The sequence below is a fragment of the Podarcis muralis genome, chromosome 5 (genome assembly GCF_964188315.1).
Source record: "Podarcis muralis chromosome 5, rPodMur119.hap1.1, whole genome shotgun sequence".
Classification (NCBI taxonomy): Eukaryota; Metazoa; Chordata; class Lepidosauria; order Squamata; family Lacertidae; genus Podarcis; species Podarcis muralis.
Genome location: NC_135659.1, coordinates 92791544 through 92815528, shown reverse-complemented (window position 1 = coordinate 92815528; position 23985 = coordinate 92791544). Strand labels below are relative to the sequence as shown.

At 43.9% G+C, this 23985-nt stretch overlaps 2 protein-coding genes across 3 annotated transcripts in view; one reads left to right on the top strand and one right to left on the bottom strand.

Annotated features, from left to right (window-relative positions):
- The first annotated feature begins 558 nt into the window (after positions 1-558).
- TCFL5 (transcription factor like 5) lies at positions 559-12675 on the top strand. 2 transcript variants are annotated; one of them, XM_028735413.2, is made up of 6 exons: positions 559-584; positions 5144-5336; positions 6718-6874; positions 7868-8105; positions 9890-10031; positions 10629-12675. In XM_028735413.2, exons 2-6 carry the CDS (start codon positions 5178-5180, stop codon positions 10749-10751), a joined length of 819 nt encoding a protein of 272 aa, XP_028591246.2. In that variant the 5' UTR covers positions 559-584; positions 5144-5177; the 3' UTR covers positions 10752-12675. The 2 variants fall into 2 exon arrangements, with proteins under 2 accessions (XP_028591246.2, XP_028591245.2); XM_028735412.2 differs by lacking the exon at positions 559-584 and adding an exon at positions 1406-2672.
- The window catches only part of COL9A3 (collagen type IX alpha 3 chain), a 74748-nt gene continuing 62463 nt past the window's right edge, over positions 11701-23985 (bottom strand). Inside the window, exons 25-32 of the mRNA XM_028735408.2 lie at positions 22598-22633; positions 19790-19834; positions 18663-18695; positions 18225-18371; positions 17514-17568; positions 15768-15950; positions 13500-13577; positions 11701-12980 (exon numbers count right to left, since the gene is read on the bottom strand). Of these exons, the coding sequence (XP_028591241.2) occupies positions 12805-12980; positions 13500-13577; positions 15768-15950; positions 17514-17568; positions 18225-18371; positions 18663-18695; positions 19790-19834; positions 22598-22633 (753 nt within the window). The 3' untranslated portion in view covers positions 11701-12804. The remainder of the gene's footprint in view (positions 12981-13499; positions 13578-15767; positions 15951-17513; positions 17569-18224; positions 18372-18662; positions 18696-19789; positions 19835-22597; positions 22634-23985) is intronic.

Here is a 23985-nt window from a genome sequence, read left to right as displayed (position 1 = left end):
TTTTGCAAATTAGGGTTTACAATCCCAGGAGTTTAATCCCATTTTCTGAACAGATGTGCAAATAATTGTGCAGAAGGAAGCGAAACCAGCCCTTGCAATTGGACGCAACGGCATTCATGGGTTTGTTTTTTTCCTCAGTGTACTGTATATGCTTGTGGGAAACGCGGAGGATAATTTATGATTTGATTTCTATACGGCTTTATGCGGTATTTATTAATTATTATTTTTAATCTGTTGTGTTGCCCAATGTGGAGCGGGATGCTCTGGATCCAAGGGGATCTTGTCCTTGGAAGAGATGCTGCTGCTGCTGCGCTCAGCATCTCTCCAAGGAGCCCCTTTACCTAGGAGCAAGCCCCGCAGGATTCAGCGGCGCTTACTTCCGAGTAGGCATGGACTGAGCCCCTCATGCTTAAGGGACAGGCCCGCCGAAGCCGACGGGGCAAGAAGCTTCGGCTCCCGAACGCATCACGTCCCTTGGCTTCCAACGGGCCTACTCGAGAGGAGCAGCAGGATTCGAGTCTGGCCTTCAAGCCCCCCAAATAACGAAAGTAATGCCCGCGACTGGCAGCCTCCACACGTAGGGAGTAAGTACCTCGCACTGTGGGGAGCAGCCGCTTAAGGAAACGAAACACTGAGGGAATGAGGCGAATGCCGCCTCCCAATTCATTCTTCGCAGGTGACGAAGAACCTGAGGCCCGTGAGGCGCCATATTGTGTGGAAGCTTTATAACGACGGCGGCGGGGGGAAACTTTTGTTGAGGGGTTTAACGCTCCCCCCCCAAAAAAAACCCGTCCATTACATGCAAGTTTATGACGGGGGAATTCGCTTCCAATGGCAAGGAATAGCGTGGAGGGATTTTTTTGTTTGGGGGGGGGGGAGGCGTGGAGAGCAGAGACCGTGAGGTGGTAGACATGGCATAGGCAGTTGAGCTCCCCATCCCTAAAGGCACTGGCTGAGGGAGCTGGCGCGGCCGTTGCTCCCTCGGCCTCCAACGGGGCGCGGGCGGGGCTTCCCAACGCCCCGCCCCTCCGCGGTTTTGGCCGTTGGAGGGGTAGTTTGGGGAGGCGGGGCTTCGGCCCCCCTCGGGGAGCCCAGGGGCCGTTTGGAGGCGGCGCGAGGGCTGGGAGGCGGGTGGTGGGCGGGGCCGCCCTCCCGTCGGTTGCTAAGGGGGTGCTTGGTTACCTGGTTTGGGCCTGCCCTCAGAGGTGGGCAGGTAGGGGGGCTGACGCCATTGGTTACCTGCCTGGAGCTGGCCAGGTTTCCTCCCCAATTCGCATCCCCCCCCCCAGAAAGGAGCTTCGATTGCATGCTTCACCTGCCACTGGAGAAGGGGGGGGGTCTCATTCAGAAGGGGCTCAGTCCCTCTTTCACCTGGAAAAGTTTGAATGCCCAAGAATGTGGGGCTGAAGACACCCTCTAATTGTTTTTAGAAATATTATATTATGCATTTTTAAAGGGTGGTGTGCAATTATTTTGTGCTTTCCCTTTTTGGCTCTGGGTTTTGAAGTACCCTGTGCTTCTCCTTTTAAAAAAAGGATAGGACCCCCTTTCCATCCCCCAAACCCATCCACACACACACACATCCCAAGGGAGGCTTGGATATTTTATTTGGCAGCTTTTAACTTCAGGCACGTTTTGGAGAACGTAACGTTTCAATTTTTTTAAAAAACATTGAGCCACTCATATGCTTTGGATGCCATCGATGTTTTTTAGCTGGTGATAGCGCTGTCAAGAATTGGGAAACTTAATGTCCAGAGGATGTAATGGAAGCATAAGGCAAATCAACAGCTGTTTTGTGCAGGCTAATCAGCGCATCTTTAAAAGCACTAGCTCCTGATTGCACCTATTATTTGCAAAGTTTTGCTGCACCAAGCTGGTGGTGTTTACTCCCTGTTCATTCAGCTTTCCGAAAACTTTGAGGCATTGGTATTCGCCAGTATCATGTCAGACTCAACCTCCAAGGTGTCCGAAACTTCCAACCCTCGGGCTGTGGTTACAGATCCAGCTTCTACTGCTTCTGCTGCTGAAGGCCCAGCAGATTCCTCTTTCGGTGAGCAAAACCTGAGCTTCACCACCACGGATCTCAGCCTGGTGGAAATGACAGAAATAGAATACACACAACTTCAGCACATACTCTATTCCCATATGGAGGCACAAGCAAATGAAAATGAAGCAGAAAATAGGCTGAATTCAACTTCCTTCTCCACTAACAATCCTGCAAATCAATCACAATACCTGTCATCATCTAGTAACAGTCTAAGTGGCTTTTCATCAAACAGTTCTGGAAACCAGTCACTTTATCCCATTATCTGTCAGTCTGGTTTAGCCTCTGACAGCAATTTCATGGCTCCTAATCAGTGTCTAGGGCACATTGACTTCCAGGAGCTAAGAATGATGTTGCTCAGTGAGTCTAGCATTCCTCCAAACCAAGCTGAGAAAACCCCTAATAGTAGCTCTGTGGAGATGACTGGGCAGAGTTTAGTTAAAGCCAAACATAGTGAAAACGTGGGCGGGCTAAATAAAGAAAATTTGCCCGTGGAAAATTCAGCACCAATTCTTGAATCCAGAGCCAAATCTGCAGTCCGTGTTCGATTGGAAGACAGATTCAACAGTATCCAGGCTGAACTACCCAGATGTCAAGAAACCCAGGAAACTGGAGTAGCCATTAACAAGTGTGTTGCATTTTTATTTCCTTTAATCACAGCTTAATCATGTATATTAACTGTGGCCTCTGTCAACTGAACATTAGAAATACTAGGGTGCATACCCAAGATGCTTTGCATTTATTAATAAGGAATAATTCAAATCTGTAAGTTCTGATTTCTATTAATTAAAATTGTGTGGATTCACCATTTGATACATATGTACAAAGGGGTGGATAGGCAAGAGTAAATTAATTGGTAGTAAGTGATTTTAGACCTGTCTCCAATATTTCTTAACTATATCATGTGTGCGTCCTAGATCTAACCTGATGTTAGAAAAACTAGCATTTAAACTGAGCGTATATGTAAGCTTTTGGGGTGTTCCTCGTGTTCTTTGGATCTACATGATTTTTTTGTCTCCTGCACTTTCAGTTTTGCTGCTATATGAAGACCACTAGAGTGCAAGCTGTGGCAAAATGCCAATTACTTTTACTTTTGAGGAAGCTCTAGCTCTGGATCTCCTGTATCAAGTAGAGGATTATACCAGAGTGTATACCGAGGGCAGTCTTCTGTATGAAGAGCTTCTGGTTCAAATGTGTTTAATTATAAATAACCATTAGAAAGGAGAGCAGAGGTCTTGAAGTTCTGCATCAGTAGCAGCTGGAAACAGACTAAGCAGGCACACAAGACACCTAGTCAGTTTTGTGAGATTTTCATATAAAGATTGCATTTGTATTGCAATTCTGGTAATTATTTCTAAATTTGCATTTTTGCATATAAATTAAAACATGCAGCTTATGGGCAAATCTGTTCTCCTCTATTGTGGTGGTGTATTTTGTCCTTTTGGCAATGCATAAGTTGCTACTCTAGACCAGGTGGTCTACAAGGCGCCCTCCAATTCTTTGATTCCATATCAATTCTATATCAAACTGTAGATTTTAAGATTTCAGTGTCAATACATTATCTACCTGTGGATGGATTCATCAGCATACTCGCACTCTAAAAACTCCAGTGTGCAACTTTTCCAGCAACTTGCTTTTTTTAATTATTTGTGACTGGCATCATTTGATGAACATCGTTAAAGCCAAGCCTTGGCTGGTGGATATATACTGCACTTTTCTTTTTACAATAACCCTAAAATTCTGAGTGCCCATGAAGTAAGCCCATAATGCTGAGCTTATAGTTGCAATCCCACCAGTGATTGCTACCATATATCACAGCATTGCAAGTTAGTACCAAACAACCAACCCAGACTTCCTGTCCATGTACCCAAAGGCCACTCCACACCATGTGCCAGCAAAGCTGGGTTTGTTACACAACAGGGAGCTGCAGGCAGCCCAGGTGTGTGATGTGTCCTTTCTTTACATATAATAAAAATGCAAACGTTTCATCACACTGCAGTTCATCTGGCCGCAGACAGGTGGTGCTGTGAACTATAGTGCGAAAAAGGTGGTGGATGGGTGGCCCAGGCAAGCTTCAGAGGGACAATCAGAACAGGCTGTAGCAGTTCCCTAGGAGCTTCCCTGCTCTGCTGGCTCCTCCACTTGCCAGCTGTGGGGTCCTTGCTCCCATGATCCAGAGCCCCAGGCTAGCTGGTGCCGCTCCAACTTCGGGATCTTCTGCTTCTTCCATGGCTGATTAGAAGCATGGTAAGGTCTGCTAGTCTGCTGCTGTTGCCACCAATTAAAATGAAGAGTTGGCCGGGATAAAGCAGCAGCAGATCTTCAGCCTGACCTGCTGCTACTTCTGGGCTCCTTCCTTTGCCTGCCAGGCCAACTCATCATCCCACCTGGCTGTGCCAGCAGCATGAGGCGGAAAGGGGAAGATCTTAGGAGAGCTCTTTGCTCGAGGACGGGCACATGGTTTCCATCCAGTGGAAACCGCTTCTCCCAGCGTTGCTCCTGGAAGCAGCCCCACACAGCTGCTTTCTACCTTTGACATAGGAGATGGAAGGCTATGAAAGCCCTTTGCAATCCTACCCCCCTTTCCCTGTTGCACCTCTAACATCATGGGTGCAGAGGAGAAGGGGAGAGGATTACAAAGGGCTTTGCACATCAGAGGTGCAAAGAAGTGTGTGGGTGGCTCATAAAGTCTTTTCCCATCCTCCCCTTTTCATCCTCCAAGGTTGCAGCTTGAAAGGAGGAATGCAGAGAATGTAGAATGCTGCCGCTGCTGCTGTAAAAAGCAAGAGAGAATCCTGCTGTTTAGAATACAAGCTACTTTCTGTCTTTGCTCAGCTCCAACTCTCATTAGCCCCAGCCAGCATGACCAGAGCATGGTCAGGGATGATGGAAGCTGTAGTCCATGTACATCAGAAAGGCTGTAGGTTCCCCATGCCTGAATTGTTAGTTTATATATTAAAATATATGTTTGAGATGGGTTATATTAGAATTCTGAGCCTATACTGGGTTGTCTACTGATGTGGAAGATTATTCAGCAAAATGGCTATTCTAATCCAGTCATTTCAAATAAGTGCCTTTGTTTATTCGCTCCTTTTATAGTTTAGTAACTCTAATTCGCCATCCTTCAGAAGTGATGGGTGTTCCTCTCCACCAGCAACAGAATAAATGTACCACATTAGTGAAAAATAAGACTGCTGCTACTACGACTACTGCATTGCAGTTTACATGCCCACTGTTTAATCCGAATGTTGCTTCTCCTGTAACTGGAAATGCAAACCCTTCACAAACACAGGTTGGTATTTTTGAATTATTATTATTATTATTTAAATTGCAGCCGTTTGGTTTCAAAGCTTTTTATTAGTCATAGTAAAACTTCTGAAGAGAATGCAGTAAACAAGAGAATTGTCAATCTGAGTTTTGAACTGTAAAGTTATCTGACACTTGTTTCATGTTATTTGGTGAAATAAATTAATTAGCATTGGCCAGGATATGAAGAACCATTAGTCCAAGTAGACTTTAGACTTGTTTTACTTGAGCAGAAAAAAATGGCTTCTTATTTGTTCTTGAATTCATTTCAACTTTTCTGTCTTCATTCTTTAGCTTCTACTGTAAAGTTCTTTCAATTCCTTCTTATAATCGTGACACTTATCTTGAGTTGTAATCTTATTTTTTTAAAACTCCCATTGCTCTTTTTCACTTTGATTTGTCAGAATTTGGAACAACCCTCTCTTCCCAAAATTGGAAATTTGCATCTTACATAAACCTTTCTAGACTGAAAGCTATTCAGATGAACTATTTCTTTGCCGGTTTTTAAAAACCCATACCTTACTATAATACTTTGTGAAGTTGGCAGTGGTAATAGCCTAAGAATCATAAATGGTATTTATATTAGGATGAGAGACAGAGCTAAAGTCTACATGCCAGGTTGTATTAGCAATGAGATACAAATTGTAAAGCACTTTATTCATTGAACAGGGCTTTATAAATTTCAAAAATTATTGCAATGCCTAGCCTAGAGCTAATATAACAAAAATATGAGCATCATCCAATATCTAGAGCTACATTATAACTATAAGGAATGTGATCCAGGGTCTGATCAGCACAAGGTTTACTTCTAGTGCAATGGAATTTCCCCCCTCACCCTATGAACCCCTAAATCTGTTTTAGGGGTTCCCCCAACCTTCCAGAGCAGTTTTAGAGAAGGCATGGGGTGTGCTTGGGAGAGGAGAGGGAAGACTGTCACCTTGCACAGAGAAGACAAAGTAGTAGAATTCTGCCCCCAGTAAATGAAAGGGCCAATTGTAGTTAAAATTAACGACTTCATGACTAAAAGGGCAAGCCTAACCATGCCTACTCAGAAGTAGGATCTATTTAATTCAGTGGTGCTTACTCCCAGGTAAGTGGGTTAGAATTTCATGAAAATTAACCCTTTCATTACAATTAACCATTCCATGACTAACTCCAAACTCAAGATTGGAATAGGCAGTTCTTGGGCTGTCCTAGATGAGACTTTTCTGAGTATGTGGAGTCATTGGATGGTGGAAGGAGAGGCATAGCAGGAGCAGCACCAATGCAGCTTTAGGACTACAACACCTGTATTGTTCAAAGGGGAGGATGGCCAACATGATTTACAGTTGGCTTCATTTAATACTGATACATACATTTTCTTTTAGAGCTCTGGAGCCTCTGTTCTGGAAACAGCCAAACATCAAGATCTTGGGTTACCTCGAGCTTTTTCTATTTGTTACCAGCAGGAAATTGAGGCTACAAAACAGACTGTTGGTCCTAGAAATAAGGCACTGCCTGAACATGTTTGGATTAAATTAGGAGGTAAACGGCTGAATTTTGACTAAGTTTGTTGTCAGTGGTTATAACTTTCAAGTACTGTAATTCATTCTGATTTCTTAAGTTAGCTTTTTTTTTTCCAGAGAAGGCTAATCAAAAGATCATGATTCTGTTTGACAAAATGCTTAATAAAAATACATTCCCCAACCATTTAAGGCAGTCTTGGAAGCTAGGAGGAAGCCCGTGTGTGACCCTGACAGTTTATTACCTGTCAGTTTCTGATCTCTGTAAACAGCAGTGACAATTATCTTTTGCATGGGGTGGTTTTGGGGTTGGATTTTTTAGTACTATGCATACCCTTGGAGGAAATAACAGAATTGGAGGAAGCAATTGGAGCTCCAGAGAGAGAAACTAGCAAACAAATCCTTGGCCTTTTGCTGCCTTTTCTGAGATCCAGCTGTGATGGCTGCTCCAGGTTCTAGACCTTTGAGGCTCTGAAGCAGAGAGCCTGGGGCCAACCTATGTATGTACCTTCTCATGGCACTTGCTGTGCTGCATTATATAGAAACGTTTCCACTGCCATGTTAAGCAAGTATAGCCATTAACTAAGGTCTTAGTTTACTAATCATAGGGATTAATTTAAACAGTGGGGTAAATTTTAATTAGCAGGAGTGCTAAGAGATAAAATGCCCACTTGTTTATCTTTAAGGTTACTTTGGTTCTGGTGTGGTAGTAAAATGGGGAACAACAACGACTGGCAGTGTTTGTTTATTTAATTGCAAGGTCTCTCATATTTCCTTCAATAGCTGTACTGATGTCTTTGCTAAGCTGCAATATTATTTAAGGGTTATTTACATGTAAAAAGCAACTAATTATTGATCCACAACAATTATTTTAGTGGCGGACAGGCTTAGAATCAGTAAACCAAAGCTGAGCTTGATACATGGTGAAATTTCAGTTCAACCGTACAATTTAATTATGGCAAAAAAAAGAAAAGAAAAATGGCAACACATTTCTTTTTCCTCTTGTTTTGCAAAGGAGATGCTATATGTAAGCAAACAATAAACAAAAGAAGTCGTAGTCGAATACATCCCATGGACACCAGTGTGCAGCGCAAACCTCTTGGTGATATTCAGAATGTGTGTGATACTCAAAACGCTGGCCCGGCTCATAGCACTTGGCAAGCAACACAACCAACCCAGAGCACACAAAGTGGAACTCAAGGTGGTGTCTCTCAGCGTCGGGAGAGACATAACCGGATGGAAAGAGACAGAAGGTAATTGCTAGTGGTGGCCTCTGAAAAGAACACCTTTTGTGTTTGGTTCTTAAGTTATCAGGTCTATACGAATGAATTTGTTTCAACGTTAATTTGGTGTTGATTTACATGCCACAATGTCATATATCTGGATATTTATGACATTGATATACTGCCTTTCTGCCAATGTACAATAGAACATATATCAAATAGTGGCTCATACCCCAGATACTGTACAAAAGGAGTGGGTGGAGTATGGAAAGGGAGGAGGAAAGTAACTAAATTTGAAGGAATGGGTTTCCCAAACCCAATACCGACTGTGAAGGCAGTTTGAAAACTGCACCAAAATCCCTATTTTCCCTTAGCTAAAATCCATTAACTTGAGCTCTGAGTCAATGTATAAACAAAAACCCGGCCGTGCTCAGAGCCCTCTCCTTTATCAGTTTGTGACGGCAGGGATGACCCTGACTGCACAGTAGAACAGAGAAGACACACAGCACCTTATCTTATGTGCTGACCACAAAGACGCGCAGAACCAAAGTCTGGGAACAATGCCAGAAGCATGTTCTCGGAGATGATGACCTCTCCCTCCAAGATAAGAGTAGGAAGACGAAGATCCTTTTATGGTCAGGAGTGCAGGAAGGAAATCCCTTTTATGGTTAAGATTGCCAGAGCAGGAACATCTGTGATGTCAGCCTGCGTGTACAAGCTGACATGGCTGGGGAAGGGGGAGAGGGTGTCTGGAGGAAATATATACTGCATGAAACTTGATCACGCAAGTGCCTTCTGCTATCCGGAGAGCAGAATAAACTCTTTCCTTGAACCAACCTCGGTGTCATTTGACTTCCTTCCTCCTGTCCCGGAGCAACGCAGACCCAATCGGTGAACTCCAATAAGGCTACAAATTAAGATATTAGCTGTTATTTCCACTGTCCAAGGCAGTATAATAATAATAATAATAATAATAATAATAATAATAATAATAATAATAATAATAATATCTTTATTGTCATTGCCCCCTCTCGGGGACAACGAAATTACTTGACTGCTCCATTAAAACAATACAGTATAGTACAGCAAGGAAGATTAGATGACTTTCAAAGTCCAGGCTTCCCATTCAGGGCCGAGATCGCTCTGGAGAAGAAGCTGTTCTTAAGACGGCTCGTTCTTGTCTTCATCGTCCTGTATCTCCGTCCCGATGGCAGGAGCTCGAAGAGACAGTGACCAGGATGCGATGGATCTTTTACTATGTCCAGTGCCTTCCTATGGCACCTTGTGGCATAAATCTGCTCTAAGGTGGAGAGTGGGCAGCCAACAACAGTATGCCTCTGAATATCAGTTGCTGGAAAATGCAGGAAAGGTGTTGCTGTTGCACTCAGTTCCTGCTCACGGGTTTCTCTCAGGCATCTGGTTGGCCACAGAGAGAACAGGTGCTGGACTAGATGGGCCTGATCTAGGAGGCTTTATGTTATTTATGTTCTTATGTGGATTCAATCACAGTCAACTGTATAAATATTTGCAAAATTTTAATACAAACCTTACAGGCTCGCGTCCTATAACCAGAAAACTTAGGATTGATATTAAGGATCCTCATGTCAGTACACTTGTGGTCTTTGATTCAGCATTACAGGGAGGAATAATGAGCATTTTGTAAGCCCGGGAAACTTATTATAACATGTGCGACTGATGCTTTGCCACTATCTTCATCAAATAATTGGCTTCTAAGTTGCTGCACCTAATTAATAAATGTTTTATGTTACCGTTTCAAGCACTACTAGAACTCTCCATGTTGTATGCAATTCTAGGCGCAGAATCAGGATTTGTTGCGATGAACTTAATCTTCTGGTTCCATTTTGCACTTCGGATACTGACAAGGCAACAACTTTACAATGGACAACAGCATTTCTAAAATATATTCAGGAACGACATGGGGATTCTCTGAAAAAGGTCAGTAAGTTTCACATAAATGCGCAGAACAAAATGCATTAAAGCAATAACCAAATGCCTCGTGGAATTGTGATAGGTAGCTTGACCATTTACTTCAGTGGATACAGGAACACACATCTTCAGTGGCCTAAGATCGTAAGCAGGCTACAATCTCAGCCTTTAACTACCCCATTCATTTGAAAAATGATGAAAATAATCCTGTCATGCATCACAAGATTGTTGTATGGAAATCTAAACCTTATATATCTATTATTAAATATTATTTGGACATGCTCTCAACATTTTGGAAGTACTATATTGCAAGCAATACCCACCTAGTATTTTCACTTCAGTTGGCTCCCCCCAGGTTAAATACTCCATCTTGACACCAGCTATTGTGCTGACAATAATGGAAGGGCAGCTCTTTATTTCTGTAGCTGCTCCACTCTGAAATAAATGTGTGTTTTGTTTTTTAAATACCTTCAAAAGTTTGCTAGGATAAGCTAAAAGTTGCTTAGTAACTTCTCTCCTTTAGGGATAGCTATGTGCCCACACTTTCCCCAAGGTTTGCTCTTTCACAAGTCCATATCGTAATTATTCTCTGTGTCTGCTTTTTAGGAATTTGAGACCGTGTTCTGTGGTAAAACAGGCAGACGACTAAAGTTAACAAGATCCGATTCACTAGCAACGTGCTCGACACAGGAGATTACTCAGAATGGCACACCTATGGAGATAAAATAGTTGGCTCTCTATAGTCAAAAACTGGTGTAAAGGGTGAACATGCAAGGATTTGTATGAACTTCTAATTCAAATTCACCTGCTGGACTTCTCTTGTGACTTAATGTCCTTTGAAAAATACATAAGCGTTAAAGAAATGACACACTTTATTCCAAACAAAGAAGAAAAGCAAGACACCAACATTTATTTATTAGTGCTGCCCTAAGAAAAGTGTTGCACCAGAGAGAAGTAGAAAACAAGCTAGTAACCCATTTTCTATATTTTTGTTTGTTTGTTTGCCAAGTAGAATATAATTCAGATGTGTCAAACAGCAGCTTGTTCTTTTCAACCTTGTACACACTTGTACTGATATAGATAATTATTAGAATGTCATAACAACCAGTTTGGAAGAAGAAGAAATGTAAATAGTTTATAAATGATATAAAATATAGTAACTTGTATATAGTAACTGAGATTTGCCTTCCATTTCAAAATGTTCATACCTGTGAAACTAAAATATATAGAAAAAGCTTTTTGACAGTGTGTTATAAATACACTACTATTTAAAATATGTTTTGCATTCTCCAACAATTTTTAGTGCAGGATACAGTCAAGGAATTATCTGCTGCACAAATACCCACTGAAATGAACAGGAGAAATACAGCTGTGTGCTCTGGTGCAAATCTGATTTATTTCAATTGGGCTTCCATACGGGAAAAAAATCCAGATAATTGCATGATTTCAGTGCAAAAGTGGTATTTTGTAAACAGTACATGATTTTTAAGTGCACATAATATTTTCTTTTTTAAAAAAGACTAGTATTAGCAGTATGTGTTAGGAAAGCTGAAGCATTTGAGAAATAGTATATTTATTGAATTGAAAGTGGCTTCATTTATCTATCAAACAGATGATGCCAGTAAGTATTTCTTATACAGAACTCATCCCAAAATAAATACTGTTTAAATCACGGATATTCACATTTGTGTAGCACCTTTATTTCCAATCAGCAATGGGGAAAATAAAAGTATTAACAAAACAAGCCTATTATAAAACAGGCAAACACAATGTTACAAAAAAAGTGATTTTTTTTTCTTAAAAAAATTTTACAATAATGCATATACTAATTTTGGGCAGTGTTCATCTGTAATGTAAAATGTCATTACTAAATATAATATGGAAATGTTTGAAATTAACCCAATGTAAGAGAGATATACATTCTACCTCATAGTGAATTTATTGAAAAAAATTTACTTGTGGTACATATCTAAGAGATAAGGCCATTTGGCAAGCTCTGTGTACTGCAACGCATTTGTGGTTCCCCTTTTGCAGAGACTGTTCTCTGTGCTTCTGGGACAAACCACCCTTGAAAACTGGGAGGATCTTCAGAAGAGACTTCTGACACAGTATAGAGATCTGCCTTAGGAAAACTCTGGTGTGCGCATATAGAGGGGCTCTTTGGATTGTGTCCGTCGTATGAACAATCAGGGTTGTCAATAGTTCTATATGAATAATGTTTATTTAGCCCACTACTTCTACATTTACTTGACACAGTCCAACGAAGCATGCCTACTTAGCTGGATGGAGTTGTTCCTGGTCAAGTGATGAGGCTGTGTGTGTATAGCCCTGGCTAGATAATTGTGGCTCTCGTTTTTCTGACCAGGGTTATCCCTCTGCAGCCCTGGCCTCAGCGCTCACACATAATAAGGTTGGAACAGAGTTTACCATTAACATAAACAGGTGCAGGTTTGAGCCATCCTAAAATTTGCATAAATCATAGTTCAGTTGATTTGTGGTGGTGCTGGGGAAAACGCCTCTTACATCAGAATAAGCGGGGATGTCTCTCTTCAGTGGGGCAAGGAGCAAACAACAATGTAGTGAAAATTGGGGAACAATTGTAGGGGATATAGTACAAATTTCCATCTGATGATTTCCTGCTTCATTGAACTAAGTCTCCATTTCATTCATTCTTACAGGAGAACTGCCCCTCCAAATTTTTCAAAGGGTGGTTTCCTCTTCACGTATGAACAATTTGCTTAAATACTCCGTACCCTTTTTCTGACTTCCATTAAATGCAGTTTTATGACTTTTTGGATTTTCCTCCAGCGACAGCTCCCATGCAGGCAGATGTATCACAGACTCCTGGAGTTCCTTGGACTCCAATTGCACCTGGTCTTCCAGGATCCCCTGGCAACCCAGGTTCACCAGGAGAGCCATCCCGGCCATCTTTACTAGTCCCTGGCACACCCGGCGGACCTTTTCAGAGGGGAAGAGATAAAGGTTCGGCATGATATTCTGCACTTTCTCCTGGATAAAATTATTGGTTGCAAAAAACAGTCCTTGCTTAGGTGGGTAACTTCCCGAAAACCACATGTACGCCACCCTGAGTTCCATGACAGAAGATAGATTTATTATAAAATAAAGAGAAACCTTCCTACATTACAGTCCATGTGAACCCCCCCCCCCCCAAGCTGCTGTTTGCATCAGGAAGGAAGCTCTCACTGGTACCAATGCGCAAGTCCCTGTCTCCCACTGCAAATAGCAGCAGAAGGTGGGAAACAGTTTTTAAAAAGAACCTTCCCTATATCCAACAATGTTGAGCAAAGTCCTCGGCCCCTGGCAGCTGTTTTTAGTGTTTTAAAAAGATACATTCAGAGGCAAATCAGTATTCTCTCCTCCAAGGGAAATCAAACCTAAGATGTGCTTCCCTTGCTAACTTCTCACAGCTCAGGGAAGTGGGGAGCACACAGTTATATCAGCACCCGGTCAACTTACCTTGAGGTCCTTGATCCCCATCTGGTCCGTCAACACCTTTCCCCATGGCACCTTTGTCTCCCCTCTCGCCATGGTCACCTACAGTGCCGTAACAAAAGTATAAACGACTTCAGTTGAGTAGTGTGGCCACATCGGTAGAGGCAGTTAATGCGCAGGAAACAGGCCTGCTTCCTTCCCCCTTGTGCCTTATTAACTTCACACACAAGTAGCACAAGTCTTAGAGGCACCCAATTGCCTATTGAGATTGTAAGTGGAGGCGCTGTTGTCCCCCACCAGTCAGAGAAACAGCAGGAAAGGACATGTGCCAAGGGCAATTTTGGCAGTGGCAAGTAGACTTTGGACCAGAGGTCAGCAAACTTACCACGCCTCGGACTGGTGTCTCCAGCGCTGATTGCGCGGAGGGCGGGGGAATGCGTGCCCATACGCATGCGCACACGCTATTTCCGGTGCACTTCCGGGTCAGAGGAGCACCGGAAATAGCTTGTGCGCATGTGCATGGGCCTCCTCCACCCTGGATGTGCACCAGAAATAACGCACATGCACACAAGCTATTTCCAGTGCTCCTCCAACCCAGAAGTGGGCAGCCGCGCAGCGCAGTGCCAGTAAGAGCGGGCGGTGGCAGCAGGCAGCGGGGGGCGCCACGGGCCGGATAAATGAGTCCCTCAGGCCTTATCCAGCTCACAGGCCTTAGTTTGGGGACCCCTGCTTCGGACCCTTTCCCTGCGGGACACCTGCCTACCCAGGTAATCCAACGCTTGCTTAAAATGTTTTGCCAGAATTTTGGGTTGGAACATTTTTTTAAATAAAAAATCCTCTTCTCTTTGACTTTGAAATTAAATTACTGCTGATTTTGTTTTTCCGATGTTTCATGTGTGTCTATGTTTTCTTATTTTAATGTGTGTTTTGATTGATACGTACTGTAGGGGTGGGGAACATTTTCTTTCTTTTTAATGTTGTCAATCTATGTTGAATTTCAAAATTTTAAAACAAATTAACATCCAATTTAATACATAATTTAGAGCGGGTGGGGACATTTTCCAGCTGGCAGGCCAGATCCTTCGATCGTTGAAGCCTGCGGGCCATTTTGACAGCTAGGCAAGGCCACCCCACCAGTCAATCTCCTGACGTTGTCATGAAATCAAACCACATGAACGACACAGGGCTTCCCAAGTTTTGGCAGGAAGTTGCGCCTTCACCTGTGCCACAACTGACATCGTATATGGTGTCAGCTGTCCGGTGAGTGTGTGTAGCTTGGGGAAAAGAGCTTTATGGGCCAACTTAAGGACCTCGTTTGGCCAAATGGCCCCATGGGCTAGATAGAAAAGGGTTTCCCAAACTTTGGTCTCCAGCTATTTTTGGACTACAATTCCCATCATCCCTGACCACCGATCCCGCAAGTGAGGCATGATGGGAGTTGTGCTCCAACAACAGCTGGAGACCAAACTTTGGGAAACACTGAGCTAGAAGTTTCTCACTACTGATGCACTTGTCTGCTATTTTATTTATCGGGCAAGTTTTATACACTGCTTAATCGGCAAAAATCTTTAAGCGCTTTTATTATGATAAGCTATATTGAATGCTGCATTGGAGGCACTGGGCAGAAAAGCAGTCTATAAACAAGAAATAAGGCATTTGTAGTAGGGACGTGGGTGGTGCTGTGGGTTAAACCACAGAGTCTAGGACTTGCCAATCAAAAGGTCAGCGGTTCGAATCCCCACGACGGGGTGAGCTCCTATTGCTCGGTCCCTGCTCCTGCCAACCTAGCAGTTCGAAAGCACATTAAAGTGCAATTAGATAAATAGGTACCACTCCGTTGGGAAGGTAAATGGCGTTTCCGTGCGCTGCTCTGGTTCTCCAGAAGCGGCTTAGTCATGCTGGCCACATACTGGCCAATAAAGCGAGATGAGCGCCGCAACCCCAGAGTCGGTCACGACTGGACCTAATGGTCAGGGGTCCCTTTACCTTTACCTAGTATTGCCTTACTCCCAGAGCTCTACTCTTGCAAACATATGCAAGCCTGAACATTGCATTTCCACCCGTGAATGTCCTTCAGTTTATCCACTGGGAGCACATATGGTTGCCTTCATAAATTGGTGGATTCCAACCATCATTTGGGAAGCACCCAACTTGATACAAGCTGCAAACCTAATTTACTGGGAAGCAAGCCCCACTGAACTCAGCGGTGCTTATTTCCAAACAGGCACAGGACCGAGTTTCTGGTCTTTCACTGGGACTCACTGGTCTGCTTCTGGTGTCAATCTGACTCACCTCTAGGACCTGGATCTCCTAGGTCTCCTGGTGGTCCTCGGTATCCGGGTGGGCCACGAGCTCCAGGGTGCCCAATAATTCCCGTTGCCCCAGGAGGGCCTGGGGGACCGGCAGGCCCGGGCCGCCCCGTCATTCCAGGAGCGAGGGGCTTCCTCAAGTTAGCAGCTAACTGTGCGATTTGCTCTGGAATTGAAAACAGTAACGGACTGGTTTCAATATCATCAATTATACGAGACATTCAAAATAGACAAACAAAAAGGTTTCGCCACAGAGACTTCCTGATTGAAAGCTGATATAGTAAATTCTAAATCTAAAACACTCTCCAAAGCTTACCAACTCCTCCTTGACTGGGAAGTCAAGGAGGAGGAGGTCACTGCATCCATGATTAAATGGGCGCAAGACATTGGGTACACAATAACCACGAGACAGTGGGAACATCTGTGGAAAGCAGATTGGAAATTTACAGCTTGTTACTCACTCTTTAAGAGAGAACTTCCTTAAAATGCAAGATCAGTGGTATATAACCCCTTGGAAGCTCTCCAAAATGTATAAAAGTGTACCAAAAAATTGTTGGAGGTGTAAAGAAAAACCAGGTAATCTATATCACATGTGGTGGCAATGTAAAAAAATCAAAGTGTTCTGGGAGGATATTTTCCATTCCAAATTGGAAAAAATATTTTAAAAAATATCTTTCAAAAAACAAAACAAAAAAACATAAACTGTATGCTGCCTGGGGCTGATGAGAAGTGGAGGAAGCAGTTTGTGGGGGACCTGCCCGTATGAATCTATGTACACTTTTAGGACAACTCCATGCATTTTTCACTGTTCCCTGGGAAAAGGGATTGATTGTTAAACCACTCAGGGAATGGCAGCTCTGTGAGGCAAATAGGGGTTGCCTAACAACTCCCAGCACCCGTAACACAATACTATTCCCAGAAGTCTTGAGGTGGGGAGACATTGCTGCTTAAAGTGGTTTCAAATAGTTTTTAATGTATGGTGTGAATGTGACACATCCCTTGGGAAGACGGGCAAATTGATACCAGTGTCCTGGAAGAAGCAAAGATCATCAGTGTCGAAGCAATGATTCTTCAGCATCAACTTCATTGGACTGGTCATGTTGTGCGGATGCCTGATTATCGTCTTCCAAAGCATCTACTCTATTCTGAACTTAAAAATGGAAAGCGTAATGCTGGTGGTCAACAAAAGAGGTTTAAAGACTCTCTCAAGGCAAATCTAAAAAAATGTAGCATAAGCACTGACAACTGGAAAACACTGGCCTGTGAGTAGTCCAACTGGAGAACAGCATTTTCCAAAGGTGTCACAAACTCAGGATTGAAAGGGAGAAACGTGCTAAGAGGAAGACATGCTTGGCAAACCCTCACCATGATCAACCCACGCCCAGAAACCTCTGTCCCCACTGTGGAAGGACGTGTGGATCCAGAATTGGCCTCCACAGTCGCTTACGGATTCACTGTTAAAACGGTGTTTATGGAAGACAATCTTACTCGGCTATGAGTGGTCAACAAAGAAGGAGGAGGAGATCTGAGATTCAATCCCAAATATTTGACTTGAAGGGTGTTAGGTGACAGGACCAGAGAAAAACTCCCAGCTGGGATCCTGGAAAGCTACAGTCGGAAGTCAACAACTCTGGGTTAGACGGACTCATTTTTTATCTTCTCACCACCTGCAATTCCATTCAGAGAAATCACTTTATGTGGTTGCCCAAACCCCGAGTTACATACTCACCACGGATCATTCCACCACAGAGTTCTCTTATGTGTTGCTCACTGGCTTCCTTGCCCTGGAATGACACAAAGATATTATGAAGCATACTTTAAAAGCAACAATTCTTAAAACAACTACGCTTCCTTCTCTCACACATAGGAATGGTACACCTATGGCCTACTGCAACACACACACACACACGCATCTCCTAAGCTAGAGGGTGTGTTTTTTTCTTCCATTAAGAACTATTTTACATATGTGCACATCAATTTCATTCACTGATTCAGACTCAGACACGGGTGCTTCCAGACTGCTGCCATTTTCAGATGGGAATCAATCACACCCTGGCCATTCAGGAGGTGCCATTATAGATGATGGGGAACTCTTTTGCAACAAACCCACTGCTCCAAAAGATCAGAATATTTGCAAGAATGGAAATGGCACTGAAAGTGTGGGATGGCGCTTGCTTCCATGCAACATCTAACCTCCCCACGAACAAATTGGAAAGAATGCTCAACAAATAGCCGTCATTTTTCAATCTCCTCCACTTTGCAAGCAAATCAGGGTGAATCCTCAGTAATCAGGTCATCTGCAAGTGCCCCAAGATGGTCTTTCAATCAGCTGACAATCATTGCTATGAAGAATGGTGAGTAGAAAAAGCAGAGTGGGGAAAACTGGAGAAGGCTAATGAAGGGAAGGGTGAGACGGCAAAGAGTTGGACAGGCTACTTACTGGAGGACCTGGCTTGCCGGTGATCCCTGGGATCCCTTGTTCGCCTTGCAAACCCAGCTTGCCTGGGTGTCCTGGAATTCCTGGAACTCCCACTGTTCCATTGGGACCTTGAACTCCTTTGGGGCCCAGCTCGCCCCTGCTTCCTGCCTTCCGAAGGAAGAAAACAGAAAGACAACCATCAGTCCTAATATGTTGGTCCCAGGCTCTGAAGGCACATGATGCTGCAACTGGGGCTGGTCTCAGGGAAGGTCAAAAGACTACCCATCCCATTTTGATTTGAAAGGAAGGAAGATGCGGTGCAAATGGGTCCAATAGCAGCTTCACTCCCTGGGCAAATCTTTTTTCTTTCTATCCGGTGTTCTTGTCCAGAGGGGTCTACCAAGCAGCAAATAGAAACATACAGAATAATTTTACAACGAAACAATATATGAAACTTACCTCCCCCTTTTGCCCAGGAGGGCCGAAAGGACCCTAAAGAAAGAGCCAGGAGAAGCAGACAATGAATATTCTGAACAAGTGGGATCTGTAACATGGTGTTACAGCCAGCCAGCCAACCCCTTTTCCAGATTCCTGCATCCTGATCCCCATTTTGGTTCCCTAGTTCCTCATCTACCTATAACAGTCAGTCAACATTGCATGCCCTGTGATCTTAGGTCCTTACTGGGTTGGGTTTTTGTGTGAGTCTTGTTTGTTCTTCTTCTGCAAACCTTTGGGCTTCCTCAAGTCCACTTAAAGTGCAGTTTTGGCTATATTCAAAGAATGGATTTGCTATTAGCAGTGCTTTTTTCTGGGGGGACGCAGGGAGACATGTACCCTAAACATTTTGTGAATCAAACAGGAGAGGAAACTAAAAAATTTAGTTTCTTCTTTAGCACGGTGAATCGTCAGTTCTCACCCCCAATGGCAGTCTCACTTCCTGTCACGGTGTTTCCTGAGTCTCAGACAGAAGCGAGCGTTTAATGTGTGAAGTAGGCGTTGGAATCTAGCACAGTGATCGGTCAGTTTCGTGGTTGCTGAAAGGACGACATTTGGTGACAGACACCAACAGCAAGCAGAGGAATCGGGAATATGTTAGTGCACACAACCTCATGCCAACGTGAGTTGTCAGCTGTGTAATATGAGGTAATGCATGTTCTTTGTACTTTTGTCCATTTACCCTATTTATTTTTCCCAATTTGAACCACAAAATGGTGATTTTCCTGAGTCAAAATGAAAGTACCCCTAAACGCTTTTTAAAGAAAAAAAGCATTGGCTATGAGTATACAGTCCTGATGATATAAATCCCAATATTAGTGCTATACTGTTGCATCCTTCCGTTTCCAGTTACTAGGCAGAAAAGCCACACTTTTGTCCTCTCCTGTATCTTCTCTGCACCAGTTGACCACTGGAGGAGAGTTCTTTCCCCTTTGTCGTGGGATAGTTCATGGTAGGCTACAATGCTTAAGATGTGTGTGGGATTTATTTTTGAGGGTAATCCCGACTTGAGATGCTATTATCCATTTTCTAGAACCGCTAGACTCATCCTTTTCATGCATTAGGAGGTTCTGCAAATTAACACCACCTACCAACTCTCCTTTGTCTCCCGGAAGCCCATCTGCTCCAGCGATGCCCTTGAAGAAAAAACAAGAACAGCAATAGGTACTGCCATTACTTATTTTTAAAAAATCTCAAACTGTGCTGCTTTCTTCTCCCGTAAAAAAGGAGATTCCATCTAAACATTTGGGAAAGCTTTCTGACAGTAAGAGCTGTTCAACAGTGGAACAGTCTCCCTCGGGAGGTGATGGACTCTCCTTCCTTGGAGGTTTTTAAGCAGAGGTTGGGCGGTTACCTTTACTTTACCTGGGCGGCCGTTTGCCATGGATGCTTTAACTAAGATTCCTGCATTGCATGGGGCTGGACTAGATGACCCTTGGGTCCCTTCCAACTCTATGATTCTGTGCTCCCAGGCTCCCTTATTAGGAGCTTTATTATTTATTTGTACACCTTTATAGGGGATGCGAGTGGCACTGTGGGTTAAACTACAGAGCCTAGGACTTCCTGATCAGAAGGTCGGTGGTTAAAATCCCCGCGATGGGGTGAGCTCCTGTTGCTCGGTCCCTGCTCCTGCCAACTTAGCAGTTCGAAAGCACGTCAAAGTGCAAGTAGATAAATAGGTACAGCTCTGGCAGGAAGGTAAACGGTGTTTCCGTGCGCTGCTCTGGTTCGCCAGAAGCGGCTTAGTCATGCTGGCCACATGACCCGGAAGCTGTATGCCGGCTCCCTGGGCCAATAAAGCGAGATGAGCGCCGCAATCCCAGAGTCGGCCACGACTGGACCTAATGGTCAGGGGTCCCTTTGCCTTTACACCTTTATAGATCGCTGGACTATTTACTGAACTTGAAAGTGGGGTGCAAAACTGATAAAACACACAACATGAAAACTGTTCAAAACTACCAAAAATCTGTATGGAGGTCCTTGCATCAGTACCAGGGAGAGCTGGATTGGCAGACATTCGGATTCACTCTGGCTCTTACCAGCTGAATGGGGAAATTTATTATTATGAATACATTCCTGTTATCAGAGAAACTAGCCAGAAAGTGAACCTGGGTGTTGCTAATAGTTCTCTGAGGGCACTCTGCAGTTGATGAACTAAGATGCAATTTTGCATCAAAGTTAGGGCTTACTGACAGCTTCCTCCTGCCCCGCTGTTTTCCCCCCTGGGGGGGGGGGATCGCTCTTTAGCAAGTCAAAATTCAGAGTTTTTCCAGATTGCTGTTTGTTCCTATCTATTGCTAAAGAGCAGGTTTTCCTTAGGAAAGGAGCAGGGCAAGACGGAAACCTCTCAGACCCATGCTTTGTATGCATGGCGCAAGCAGATGTGTGAACAAGCCCTTAAGCCTTGCATGAAGGGACCTCTTTCTTCAGGGCAGCTGGTCTTGCGCAGGGGTAGGCAACCTAAGGCCCGTGGGCCGGATGCGGCCCAATCGCCTTCTCAATCCAGCCTGTGGACGGTCTGGCAATCAGCATGTTTTTACATGAGTAGAATGTGTCCTTTTACTTAAAACACATCTCTGGGTTATTTGTGGGGCCTGCCTGGTGTTTTTACATGAGTAGAATGTGTGCTTTTATTTAAAATGCATCTCTTGGTTATTTGTGGGGCATAGGAATTCGTTCATATATTAAAAAAAAATATAGTCTGGCCCCCCACAAGGTCTGAGGGCCGGTGGACTGGCCCATGGCTGAAAAAGGTTGCTGACTCCTGGGTCTTGCGTGATATTATGCAAACACACCATTCTGGGGATCTTGAATGTGCCTGTACTCTGTTCAAGCAAAAGGTGGCGCCAGTTGCCCAGGTATGAGAGAAAGCCTAGCAGCTATACAGAGAATGACCAATGCCAGGAAAAAGCAAAGATCCCCAGTGTTTAAGAAATGATTCTTCAGCATTAACGTCATTGGACTGGTCATGTTGTACGGATGCCTGATTATCGTCTTTCAAAGCAACTACTCTATTCCAAACTTAAAAATGGAAAGCAAAAGAGGTTCAAAATCAAAAATTTTAAAAGGAATGGAAATGTTTCGGAGATTATATGTTAAGGTATTGTTCTAAGAAAGAGATGCTAATATGCCTAGAATAAAAATGTAAAGTATATGTGTGAATTGGAAAAGAAAAGAGATAAAAGAATCCAAATAACGATAAATTTGGAGAATGCAAGGATAAATGTGGAGATAGAGATCTAAAGAAGTCAAATTGTGGAGGAGGGAAGCTGAGGGGGAGTACTATACAATCAGTATGTTTGTTTTCAATGATTGTGAACTGTGTTTTTCCCCCCAATTTCATTTTTCCTTTTCTGTTGGTGTTCTGTTTTTGCTGTTATTATTATTTTTTTTTAAAAAAAGAGGTTCAAAGACTCTCTCAAGGCAAATCTTAAAAAATCTTGCATAAACACCGACAATTGGGAAACACTGGCCTCTGAGCGCTCCAATTGGAGAACAGCCTTTACCAAAGGCGTCATGGGTTTTGAAGACACTCGAACTCAGGACGCAAGGGAGAAACATGCTAGCAGTAAGGCACGCTTGGCAAACCCTCACCGTGATCAACTCCTGCCCGGAAACCAGTGTCCCTACTGTGGAAGGACGTGTGGATCCAGAATTGGCCTCCGCAGTCACTTACGGACTCACTGTTAAAACCGTGTTTATGGAAGACAATCTTACTCGGCTACGAGGGATCGATCGTCAAAGAAGAAGAGCCACCTCTTACCTTTTGACAGCGGGGATCATTTTTAAATATTTGAACCAGACCTTAAGTTTGAGGGGGGATGGGATGGGATGGAAGGGGAGGGGAAGGGACAAAGAAGATACAGATACGGGCACAGATTATTGACATTATAGCTTACCTGGTTACCTTTCGGTCCAGAAACTCCACCAGGGCCCTGGGAACAAGAAGAAAGTTAGCACAACAGCGAAGCAATTTTATGGATAAAGACATAAGGAGAGCCCTGCAGGCCAAAGTCCTGCTTCACAGCAGCTAAGCAGGTGCCCCAACGGGAATCCTGCACAGGTTGCTTCATAGGTTATAGAAAGAGATCAGGCTTGCACCTAACCTGTAACATGCACAATGGCAGCAGGTATTTTTCATTTTATTTTCCTACCCCTTGTGGACACTTGCAGAAGCATAGTCAGGAGGAAGGGCAAAACGTGGCACCTTCCAGCAGGGAACGTGTGCCATGTGCTCAAATGGATTTTTTTAAAAACCCAAGTGATTAATCAGTTTTAAATGCCTTAATTAGGTGACAGCATCAGTTTCCCTTAGGGCTGTCCACGCCCCTCCCCTGATCCAGGCCCTGAATAATTAATAATAATAATAATAATAATAATAATAATAATAATAATAATAATAATACAGTGGTACCTCTGGATGTGAACGGGATCCGTTCCGGAGCCCCGTTCGCATCCTGAAGCAAACGCAACCCACGTCTGCGCGTCTGCACGTGTCGTGATTTGCCGCTTCTGCACATGCGCGTGACATCATTTTGATTGTCTGTGCATGTGCGAGTGGCGAAACCCAGAAGTAACGCGCTCCATTACTTCCAGGTCGCCGCAGAGCGTAACCTGAAAACGCTCAATCTGAAGCACATTTATCCCGAGGTGTGACTGTAATAATAATTTACTTATATGCCACCCATCTGACTGGGTTGCCCCAGTCACTCTGGGCAGCTTGCAACAAATTGAAAACAATTAGCACACTAAAACATCAAACATTCAAAACGTTCCTACACAGAGGGCTGCCTTCAGATGTCTTCTAAAAGTCAGATAGTTGACATCTGGTGGGAGGGCGTTCCACAGGGTGGGTGCCACTACTGAGAAGGCCCTCTGCCTGGTTCCCTGTAACCTTGCTTCTCGCAGTGAGGGAACTGCCAGAAGGCCCTCAGAGCTGGACCTCAGTGTCCGGGCTGAACGATGGGGGTGGAGATGCTCCTTCAGGTATACAGGTCCAAATTGAATCAGTTGGGATGGGGGGGGGCAGCCCTAATGCTTAATTAGGGTTTTAAAGCCCCTTTAAACGTGCTTATGAGAGGTGCCTTCTGGACCGCAGAGAGAGCTAGAATTGAGTCCTCTGCTCACCAGCTGTGAGGTGCTTGACTTGCTGTCAAGAAAGAGGGGCACCTGCAGCAAGGAGGTGGGTTTTGCTGCACATCACTCTGCAGGCAGAACTTCTGCAGAGGAGAAACCCCACACGATGCAGGCAGGTGTTGCAATGTCATCATTTGAAAGAAGCATTCCC

Bases quoted from the DNA above. Each gene is read 5' to 3' on its own strand.
- TCFL5 (XM_028735412.2), top strand. From the start codon at position 1,942: ATGTCAGACTCAACCTCCAAGGTGTCCGAAACTTCCAACCCTCGGGCT. The intron at 2,673-5,143 runs GTGTGTTGCATT...CTCCTTTTATAG, and splicing joins ACTGGAGTAGCCATTAACAA to TTTAGTAACTCTAATTCGCC. The intron at 6,875-7,867 runs GTAAACGGCTGA...TGTTTTGCAAAG, and splicing joins TGTTTGGATTAAATTAGGAG to GAGATGCTATATGTAAGCAA.